The sequence below is a fragment of the Buteo buteo genome, chromosome 24 (assembly GCF_964188355.1).
Source record: "Buteo buteo chromosome 24, bButBut1.hap1.1, whole genome shotgun sequence".
Taxonomy (NCBI): Eukaryota; Metazoa; Chordata; class Aves; order Accipitriformes; family Accipitridae; genus Buteo; species Buteo buteo.
Genome location: NC_134194.1, coordinates 21,412,175 through 21,423,450, shown reverse-complemented (window position 1 = coordinate 21,423,450; position 11,276 = coordinate 21,412,175). Strand labels below are relative to the sequence as shown.

General features: G+C 54.8%; 1 protein-coding gene across 1 annotated transcript; it reads left to right on the top strand.

Annotated features, from left to right (window-relative positions):
- The first annotated feature begins 2,667 nt into the window (after positions 1-2,667).
- On the top strand, positions 2,668-5,403 carry LOC142044548 (protocadherin alpha-2-like). The gene has a single exon (XM_075057137.1). The coding sequence runs from the start codon at positions 2,668-2,670 to the stop codon at positions 5,401-5,403; it is 2,736 nt and encodes a 911-aa protein (XP_074913238.1).
- The last annotated feature ends 5,873 nt before the right edge of the window (positions 5,404-11,276 follow it).

The following is an 11,276-nucleotide window of genomic DNA, read 5'->3' as shown; positions in this document are numbered from 1 at the left end:
CATTGGCAATGTGTTGGTAACAGCGGATGAGATGCAGGAGGCGGAATTGTGGCAGCTGTCAGGTTGCAGACATTTGGGCGGTTTGTCATCAGTGCAGGGGATGGCTTTTCCACTCTCTTGAGCTGAGCTTGACATTGACAGAATGTCCTTGGCTTTCAGGTCTCCCTCCTACTCTCCTTGTGATAGAAGTGCATAAGGTTTTGCAGAAGATGAGTAATTTTTTTGTGTCCAGCTTCCCCAAGAATCTCTCATAATGTTAATTGCAAATGTCCCTTAAAGCCATTGTTTCTGCTTTTCTGAAAACGTTTTTTAATTTGAAGAAGCAACCAGTGATTCTACAGTTAAGTTGTTCATACCTGAAGAGGATGAGTTTGCGAGGCAGATGTACTGTTGTTCCTGTTTTGTCATGGTATCTTCGTGTTGGATCAACCGAATGTTGCCAGGATTGTAATGCCTGTAGGTTTGGAGCAGCAAAGCACCACTGCCTGCTCTCGTAGCTTTCCTGCTGCTTCGAGGCAGCAAGCACATATGGAGGAGGGATCACAATCCATTTCATGGGGTGGATGTTTTGGGCATTGAGCGGATGTTGTCTGTAAAAATGCCATGGTGTTAAACTCGTGGCTTTTGTTTGGCTGTGTGATGGGTGGGTCATGCTATTCCGAGGGGACTAATGCCCCTGGGTACTGAGGTTCTTGCTGTGTTGTTCTTGCAGTGCATGCCTGCCTGAATGGGAAGCAAGAGCTTGCCATTCAGCGTGCATGTAGAAAATGAGTCTGGAAGGATGGAGGTATATGGAGAGTGCTTGGGAGCTGTGGTTGCCCTGTGCTTTTTCAGCCCTCCTGGAGGGTTGTTGTGCTCGGCTGTGCTGGTGTTTGAGTTCCTGAATGAGAGACTTGTCTGTGTTGATTGGACTCTGTGGAGCCTTTTTTTTAATGAGGCATCCCTGTATCTGGGGCTTGTGTTTCAGAGAGTGGTGGATTGTGTTCTGATGAGGCAGAGGTGTTCTTTGCCATTTGATTGCCTCACTCTGTGATTTGCTGGATCCTTGAGATGGCTGGTATGGCGAAGGGTGTGTTCTTCTTCAGGAAGATAAGGGCAGGTGCAGATTCATAGACTGGAGGAAAACAGGAGGGTTGTTTACTATATGGAAGGATGGAAGGTGATAGGGATGAGGAATGAGAGCTCTTGCCAAAGGGCACGTCCGTGCTTCATGGTGAGTGTGGTGTAGACGTTTTTAAAACTTCCTGGTAACGGAAAAACGAAACAGAAGATGCAAGGATGGAAGTAGAAAAGAATGGGAGGCAAGGATAGGGCAGGACAAAAAAAAACTAAAAGGGAGATGAGATGGGAAGGAAGAGGAAAAGGAAGAAGGACAGGAAGTAATCTATGCAAGTAAGAAGCAAGCAAGCAAGAAACCGAGAAAGAATGAAAGAAAGAAGAAACAAGAAAGAAGGAAGAGACGATAGTGGAGATTACCAGCATGCACCAACGTTGTATTGACAGGATGAATGAGGTGGAAGTCCTCAGCAGCCTGAGTACTCAGGGTGCTGTGTCAGGCTTGGTGAAAAGTGGTGAGGAAGAGGAAGGAGAGGCCTTGCCTGAAGGGGTGTCCATGCTTCATTGTGAGTGTGTTGTAGCCATTTAGAAATTATTTTGTTGAAGGAGAAAAAGAAAGGAAGATACAATGGCTCGGCTGTTTGTGTATAAACAGAAAGGATTAGGAGGCAAAAATGAGGCAGGGCAGGGGAAAAAGGAAAGAGCTAGGGATAGAGCTAAGGAAAGGCAAAAGGAAGAAGAATCAGGAGAAGAAAGGGTAACGGAAAAAAGGGAGAAAAGGAAAGAGAAAATGGCAGAAGGGAAGGAAGAAGACAAGGAAGGAATTGGTGGAAGTAAAAAGAAAGCAAAGAGGAAGAAAGGAAGGAAAGAAGAGACGATAGAGGAGATGACGAGCACGACGTCACCTGTAGACGCTGAAGAGAGTTGGTCCCTAACAGCCTCCGCCGTGGTTAGAGTACCGCGCTCCGGCGCTGCTGGCCCGTAATTAGCGCTGCTGGCTCCGTCTTTGACGGTCTCCGCCGCGGCGCCGGAGGCGGCTGGCGAGCTGCCAGCGGCGGTAAAGAAGAGCGAAGGATGGAAGGAGAAGGGAAAGGGGAGTAAAGACTTGGGCACGTCAGGGCAGGAACGAAAAGGAGAAGGAAGAGCAGAAAGAGGACCTCGAAGGTGGAAAGAGAAGAAAGCAGAAAGGAGTTGGAAAGAGAAGACGAAAGAGAAAGAATAAAAGAGAAGGAAAATGTCAGGAAAGGAAAGAAGAAGGCGATAAACGCATAAGAAGAGATAACTGAAGGAGGAAAGAAGAATGGACGAAGGCAAGAGCAAAGACGCGAGGAGGAGGGGAAAAAGGAAGGAAGGGGGCAAAGCAGGAGGAGCACGGAAGGAAGCGAGGCGAGAGGCGGCGGGCTGGCGATGGTGGGGAGCGTGCGAGGCGTCGGAGCAGCACACGGTGTCGCTGCAGGCTCAGGAACGGGGTCGGAGCGGGGAGGCGGCTCCGCCCCGGTGCGGCGGAGAGCCCGGCTGTGAGCGCGGGGGGCGGCGCGGGGCGGGCAGGAGAGCCGGTGCGTCCGGGCGGCGGCGGGGAGCCGTGCGGGGCCCGTGCGGGCGACGGCGGCGATGGGCGTGTGCTGGGGGCCCGTGGTGCGGGTGCTGGTGCTGCAGGCGGCCTGGGCGCTGGGCGGCGGGCAGGTGCGCTACTCGGTGCCGGAGGAAGCCAAGGCCGGGACGGTGGTGGGCCGGCTGGCGCAGGACCTGGGCCTGGAGGCGGGCGAGCCGGAGGCGCGTCGGCTGCGTCTGGTGGCGCAGGGCCGGCGGGCGAGCGTGGAGGTGAGCGGGGCGAGCGGGGCGCTGGTGGTGAGCTCGCGGCTGGACCGGGAGGAGCTGTGCGGGAAGAGCGCGCCGTGCGCCCTGCGCCTGGAGGTGCTGGTGGAGCGGCCGCTGCGCGTCTTCCACGTGGAGCTGGAGGTGACCGACATCAACGACAACGCGCCGCTCTTCCCCGCCGCCCGGAAAAACCTCAGTTTATCGGAGAACTCCCCCCCAGGGTCTCGGTTCCCGCTGGAGGGCGCGTCGGATGCAGATGTCGGAGCCAACGCGCAGCTCTCCTATACCCTCAGCCCCAGCGAGCACTTCTCTCTGGATTTACAGCGCAGTGAAGAATACCGAGAATCCTTGTTTCTGGTGCTCAGGAAACCGCTGGACCGCGAGACGATGCCTGAGCACCGTTTGGTGTTGTCGGTGAGTGACGGGGGCCGTCCGTCGCTGACGGGCACGACGGAGCTGGTGATCTCGGTGCTGGACGCCAACGACAACGCGCCCCAGTTCAACCAGTCGGTGTACAAAGTGCAGCTGCCGGAGAGCGCTGCAGATGGGACGCTAGTTGTGCGGGTGAATGCCACGGATCCGGACGTGGGAAGCAATAGCGCAGTGACGTTCACTACGAGCAATACTTTTCCCGCAAATGGATTAAACCTTTTCATTTTAGATGCGAAGACGGGGGAGATCCGTCTCACGGGCGCCCTGGACTTCGAAGACGTCCCTTCATACGAGATACAAATCGAAGCGACAGATAAGGGGACGCCCCCGCTGTCGGGCCACTGCAAGGTGGTGGTGGAAGTGCTGGACGTGAACGACAACGCGCCGGAGGTGTGGGTGACGTCGCTGTCGGTGCCGGTGCCGGAGGACGCGGCGGTGGGGACGGTGGTGGCGCTGCTGAGCGTGTCGGACCGGGACTCGGGGGCGAACGGTCGGGTGCGCTGCGCGGTGTGGCCGGCGGCGCCGTTCGGGCTGGTGGCGACGTTCGCGGGCTCGTACTCGCTGGTGCTGCGGGAGGCGCTGGACCGGGAGCGGGTGTCGGAGTACGAGGTGGAGGTGCGGGCGGAGGACGGCGGGGCGCCGGCGCTGCGCGCCAGCCGCGGGGTGCGGGTGCCGGTGTCGGACGTGAACGACAACGCGCCGGCGTTCGCGCAGGCCGTGTACACGGTGCTGGCGCGGGAGAACAACGCGGCGGGCGCGGAGCTGGCGCGGCTGTGGGCGCGGGACCCGGACGAGGCGGGCAACGGGCGCGTGAGCTACTCGGTGGCGGAGGGCGTCGGCGGGGGCGCGGTGGCGGGCGGGGGGTGGCGGTCGGCGTCGAGCTACGTGTCGGTGGACGCGGAGAGCGGGCGGCTGTGGGCGCTGCAGCCGTTGGACTACGAGGAGGTGCAGGTGCTGCAGTTCGAGGTGCGGGCGGTGGACGCGGGGGAGCCGCCGCTGTGCGGCAACGCCACGGTGCAGCTCTTCGTGGTGGACGAGAACGACAACGCGCCGGCGCTGCTCCCGCCTGCTCCTGCCGGGGGCGGGCCGGGTGGCGGGGCGGCGGGCTCGTCGGGGCCGGGCTCGAGCTCGGGCTCGGGGGCGCTGTGGGCGTGGGCGGCGTGGGGGGCGCCGGCGGGGCAGGTGGTGGCGAAGATCCGCGCGGTGGACGCGGACTCGGGCTACAACGCGTGGCTGCGCTACGAGCTGTGGGAGCCGCGGGGGAAGGGCCCGTTCCGCGTGGGGCTGTACAGCGGCGAGGTGAGCACGGCGCGGGCGCTGGAGGAGGCGGACGGCCCGCGGCAGAGGCTGGTGATCGTGGTGCGGGACCACGGGGAGCCGGCGCGCTCGGCCACGGCCACGCTGAGCGTGTCGCTGGTGGAGGGCGCCGAGGCGGCGCTGGCGGCCGCGGGCTCGGGCTCGTCCTCGTCGGGGGCGGGGCTGCGGCCGGCGGCGGGCGCGGAGGGCGGCGCGGCGGCGGCGGCGGCGGCGGCGACGAACGTGTGGCTGGTGGTGGCCATCTGCGCGGTGTCGAGCCTGTTCCTGCTGGCGGTGGTGCTGTACGGGGCGTCGCGGTGGGCGCCGCGGGCGGCCGTGCTGTCGGGGCCCGGGCCGGCGACGCTGGTGTGCGCCAGCGAAGTGGGGAGCTGGTCGTACTCGCAGCGCCAGAGCCGGAGCCTGTGCGTGGCGGAGGGCGCGGGCAAGAGCGACCTGATGGTTTTCAGCCCCAACTTCCCGCCGCCGCCCGGCCCCGCGGCGAAGGAGACGCAGCCGGAGGCGCCCGTTCTCGTGGACACGGTCAGTGCCCCCCCCTTTGTCGCCTCTCGCCCCTTCCCCCTTCTTGTGGCCCTTGTCGCCCGGGCCCTGGGCAGGCGCTGGTGGGAGCCGGGCTCCGCCGCCGGGGCCCGCGGGCGGTGGGGGCCTGGCGGGTGCTTCTTCAGGGTGTTCACGGGACCTTGGCGTCCTTGCCGGAGCCCCCGGGCTCTCGCTGTGGGGGGGGGAAGCGAGCAAGCAAGCAAGGTGTTGCCGCACCCCGCAGCGGTGGCCGTCCGCAGCTGAGCTTTGCTGTTGTGGGTGTGGGCTGTTGTCCCGTGGAATGAAGTCCCTGCCGACTGCGATGTGAGGTGCCACGACATCAGCTTTGCGGACTCTCGGGCTTGCTGAAGGCGTGCCAGACATGCAGGCACTATGTATTGCTTCTTAGAGTTGCTTTCTGCTGACCATGCTGGTATGAACTGTGGTTTCTTGTCGCAAACTCTGTCCTCGTCCTGATTTGATTCCCTTCTGCGAGAGTTGTGATGGAAGGTGACAGTTGGGTGTTCAGGGTGTTCTCTCCCCGTGGTGTAATTTCTGCATTTTTATTCACCAACTGGAGGAATTATGAAAGTAGGGAAGGCAATACAGACTTTTCCCATGTTGTTTTTCCAAGTGCGTTGTAACGCTAGTTGCTAGTGTAAGGTGTTCAGGGAGAGGAGCGTCACCCAACAAGGTAGGTGTTAGAGATGGGAATTTCCTTTTCATTTTGTTTTTTTTCCAGCATCCCCCAGGTTTTGGTCTCTTGTTCGTGGCCAAAGAAGTCATGTGACATACACTGGTCTGTTTTGATGTTCTTCTAATATTTGAATCGACAGCCTCATGGTTGCAGAAGCCCTGGAAACATCTTCTTGGGGAAAAAAACCCCAACAAACCCAAAATCACCAAAGAAGCAAAACCTAACAAGCAGAACAAACCCAAACAAAACAAACCCAACAAAACAAAACCCAAACCAGATTCTCCTACGTAGTCAATATCATGTGTTGCAGTGGGGTGCTCATCAACAGTTGGGTTGTTTTTTCAGAGCAAGAAATTGATGCTGTTGCCATTTAGAGCTGTCACAATGTCACCTGTAGAAATAGTCTTGCTCTCAGGTCTGCAACATTTCCCTGTGAGATAGCTGCAACATTGTCAACGCGGAAGTCACGGACACTGCACACAATCAATATGATCAAAGCAGATACCACTTTATTGCCAAAATAGGCTTGGTTTATATAAGTATTTTAGTTCCTGCTCATGCGTAAGCCATCTGTTGATTGGTTAACATGTGCTGTCCACACGCCTAAAACAATAATTTGATAGGATAAGGCCTTCTGATCACGCGAATGGTTCCCTCCGCCTGTATCTTGTCTTGTGTCCTTCTTTCAGTCACATAGGTCCAACTTTGTTCAGCTTTTTGTGCTTATTTCATCAAACTTTGTAGCAACAGTTAGCCTTGTTCTACTTTTTGTGCTCGCTTCATCAAACTTGTAGCAACAGTTAATCTTTGCTATGTCCTTGAGGCCTGCTGCGTGCAGAGGCCTCTGGCTCACGGAATAATCAGTTCCATTGTGCCTGGATTGTTCACTATATGTCCTTTGTTTTTCAAATATCCCACAAAACATTGCCAGACATGACGGGTCATCAGCAGAGAGTTTGCTGATGCTGTGTACGTGATACCTCTGTGTGTTTTCTACGGTGATCTCATTGATGGGAAGCATAAGCAAAAGTTGGATTGAGCCGGGAAAGGAAACTGTGGCATGTCGTGGAGGTGATTGTGGCCCTGGCATTGAGCAGGGCCTGGGCATTTCCTGATGTGAAGGGTGATTCTGAGCAGTGGGAAGACTTGTCTGTGGGAACCGGAAATCCTTGGGAATTCCATGGCCTATGCCATAAGAAGACAAGAATGGGAGATGTGTGCTTTTCTTGAGAATGCATGTTGGAGAGTGGGGAGTGGAGGCTGCCTAGAGGAAAGCATGAGGCAGGATGGGCAGAGAGTGTTTTTGCCCAGGATTCTTTTCCAGGCTCCAAGAATCTGGAGCTGGAGGCCTTCTGGGTTTGAGATAGTTACATGGTATTGAAACCCCCACAGTGTTGTACGACTATCTGCCAGCAAAGATAGTCCCTTGTGCTGCTGCCTGATTGCTGTAGGCAATGTGTTGGTAGGAGGGAGTGACATGCAGACTGCTGAATACTGTCTGATGAACCTTTTTGCTCCTGTTTTGGGAAAGACGTTGTGGGAGGGTAATGTTTCAACCTGCTGTCCTTGTGTAGTGGTGGGTATCTATAGCAGCTTCCACAGCTGTTGATGTTGCCATGATTGTAGAATCACAGAATGGTTTGGGTTGGAGGGGACCTTAAAGATGATCTAGTTCCAAACCCCTTGCAAAGAGCAGGGACATTTTCCAGTATATCAGGTTGCTCAAAGCCCCATCCAACCTGGCCTTGGACACTTCCAGGCAAGGGGCATCCACAGCTCCTCTGGGCACCTATTCCAGTGTCTCACCACCCTCCCAGCAGGTAATTTCTTCCTAGTATCTAATCTAAAACTACCCTCTTTCAGTGTAAAACCATTACGCTTCATCTTATCACTACACTCCCTTGTAGAAAGTCCCTCCCTATCTTTGGTGTATGCCCCCTTTAAGTAGTGGAAGGACACTATAAGGTCTCCGTGGAGCCTTCTCTTCTCCAGGCTAAACAACCCCAAGTCTCTCAACCTGTCATAGGGCAGGTGCTGCAGCCCCCTGATCATCTTTGTGGCCCTCGTCTGGACCCGCTCGAGCAGGACCACGTCTTTCTTATGCTGTGTGCCCCAGAGCTGAACAGAGTACTCCAGGAGGGGCATCACAAGAGCAGAGTTGAGGGAGAGAATCAGCTTCCTCAACCTGTGAGCCACACTTCTTTTGAATGCCGCCGTGGACATGATTGGCTTTCTGGGCTGTGAGCACACGTTGCTGGCTCATATTCACATTTTCATCCACCCGTACCCCCAAGTCCGTGTCCACAGGGCTGCTCTCAATCCACTCATTGCCAGGGCTGTATCCATGTTTGGAATTGCCCCGACCCAGGTGCAGGACCTTGTGCTTGGCCTTGTTGAGCTTCATGAGGTTTGCACGGGCCCAGCTCTCAAGGCTGTCATGGTCCCTCTGGATGGCATCCCTTCCCTCTAGAGTACGAACCACAGCACTCAGCTTGGTGTCATCTGCAAACTTGCTGAGGATTCACTCAATCCCACTGTCCATGGCCCCGACAAAGATGTTAAGTAATACTGTTCTGAATACAGACCCCTGAAGGACACCACTTGTTGCTGATCTCCACCCAGACATTGAGGCGCTGAGCGTAACTGTTTGAGTGTGACCATCCATCCAACTCCTTATCCACCAAATGGTCCACACGTCAAATCCACGTCTCTCCATTTTAGAGGCAGGGATGTTGTGTGGGGCAGTATCAAATGCTTTGCACAAGTCCAGGTAGGTGATGTCAGTCATCTTCCCTTATCCACCAATGCTGTAACCCTGCAACAGAAGACCACCAGGAATTTGTCAGGCATGACTTGCCATTAGTGAAGGCACGTTGGCTGTCACCAGTCACCTCTCTGTTTTCCATGTGCCTTAGCATAATTTCCAGGAGGATCTGCTTCACGGTCTTGCCGGGCACAGAAGGGAGACTGGCTGGCCTGTAGTTGCCCAGGTCTTCCTTTTTTCCCCTTTTGCAAAATGGGGGTTATGTTTCCCCTTTTGCAGTCACTGGGAACTTCACCAGTCTGTCATGACTTTTCAAATAGGAGGGATAGTGGCTTGGCAACTTCACCTGCCAGTTCCCTCAGGACCCTCAGATGTATCTCATGAGGTTCCACGGACTTGCGCACATTCACAGTCTCCAACCTCATCTTCTTCTGCGGTGGGCAGTACTTCATTCTCCCAGCTGAGGTTTGCTGTTGTGGGTGTGAATTGTTCTTCCGTAGAATAAAATCACTGCCGATTGCGTTAGAGGTGCCACACCACCAGCTTTGCAGATGCTCTTGCTTGCTGGCGTGTAGCATTTCCACTCAAGATTGATTAAGAATGGTGAGACATGCAGGCTGTGGTGGTGGAAGCCCCCCAGGCACTGTTTTCTGCCATTTCCGTTGCCGACTGCTGACTGTGCTTGGATTGGATGTGCTTTCTTGTCACAAACTCTGTCGTCCTCCTCTTTGATTGTCGTGTGGAAGAGATGTGATGGAAGGTGAGAGTTGAGACTTCAGGGATTTCTCTTCCCATGGTGTAATTTCTCCATTTTGGTTGGCTGACCAGAGTCATTATGAAAGTAGGGAAGGCAATGTGGGCTTTTCCTATGTTTTTTTTCCAACTGTGTTGTAAGTCTAGTTCATAAAGTAATTTTTCAGGGAGAGAGGTGTGACCAAATAAGGCAGGTGTTAGAAATGGGAATTTTCTTTTGCTGCTCCCCCTTTCCCCCCATCAAATTGAAAGAATTTGATGTTCCTTCAATATTTGGATCAGCAGCGACAACCTTAAAGAATCCACGTAAGCCTTCTCTTCAACCCCCAAACGCCAACCATCCCCAAATTGTGCGACACGTTAGATCTCATCCATGGCAGTGATGTGCTCGTCAGCATTTGGGTTGCTCTCTCACAGCATGAAATCAATGCCCACTACCATTAGAGCTGTCCCAATATCATGGGTTTAGGAAAGGCAGGTCCTGCTTGACTAACCTGATCTCCTTCTTTGACAAGATGACCCGCTTAGTGGATGAGAGAAAGGCTGTGGATGTTGTTTGCCTGGAATTAGTAAAGTCTTTGACACTGTTTCCTACAGGGTTCTCATGGAGAAACTGGCTGCTCATGGCTTAGGCGGGTGTACTGTTTGCCTTGTAAACAACTGGCTGGCTGGCCGGGCCCAAAGAGTTGTAGTGAAGAGAGGTAAATCCAGATGGCGGCCGGTCACAAGCGGTGTTCCCCAGGGTTCATTCTTGGGGCAGTTCTGTTTAATATCTTTATCAGTGATCTGGATGAGGGAGTCGAGCGCACCCTCAGTACGTTTGCAGACGACACCAAGCTGTGCGGGAGTGTTGATCTGCTTGAGGGTAGAGACTGTGCAGAGGGGTCTGGAGAGGCTGGATCGATGGGCCGAGGCCAACTGGATGAGCTTCAAGAAGGCTAAGTGCCAGGTCCTGCATGTGGGTCATAACAACCCAGTGCAAGGCTACAGGCTTGGGGAAGAGTGACTGGAAAGCTGCCTGGAGGAAAAGGGCCTGGGGGTGTTGGTCAACAGCCAGCTGAATATGAGCCAGCAGCGTGCCCGGATGGCCGAGGCATCCAATAGCCTCCTGGCTTGTATCAGAAATCATGTGGTCAGCAGGAGTAGGGAAGTGATCATCCCTTTATACATGGCATTGGTGAGACCGCACCTCGAATACTGTGTTTGGTTTTGGGCCCCTCACCCCAAGAAAGACACTGAGGTGCTGGAACATGTCCAAAGAAGAGCGCTGAAGCTGATGAAGGCTCTATAGAACAGGATGTACAAGGAGCAGCTGAGGGAACCGGGGTTGTTTGGTGTGGAGAAAAGGAGGCTGAGGGGAGATCTCTACAACTGCCTGAAAAGAGATTGTAACTAGGTGGTTGCTGGTCTGTTTTCCCAAGTAGCAAGTGATAGGATGAGAGGAAATGGCCTCAAGTTGTGCCAGGGGAGGTTTAAATTGAATATTAGGAAAAAATTCTCCCCTCAAAGGGTTGTCAAGCATTGGGACAGGCTGGCCAGGGAAGTACTTGAGTCACCATCCCTGGGGATATTTAGAAGACGTAGTGCTTAGGGACATGGTTTAGTGGTGGCAGTGTTGTGTTAATGGTTGGACTCGATGGTCTGAAGGATCTTCTCCAATATTAATGACTCTATGATCACCTCTGGAAATAGTATTGCTCCGAGATGTGTAAGGTTTCCATGTGAGGTTGCTGAAGCACTGCAAACCATGAGGATAAGCTGCGGAGAGTCTGCTGGACACGGAGTATGCGATAGCATCTGTATGTTTTTCTGTGGTGCTCTCGTTGACAGAAGGGTCAACAAAAGCTGGACTGAAAGGAAAGTGTGGCATGTACATGGAGGTGAATGTGGCAGTGTCACTGAGTAGTGCCTGGGCATCTCCTG

Coding starts and splice junctions, on each gene's coding strand:
- LOC142044548 (XM_075057137.1), top strand. CDS start 2,668: ATGGGCGTGTGCTGGGGGCCCGTGGTGCGGGTGCTGGTGCTGCAGGCG.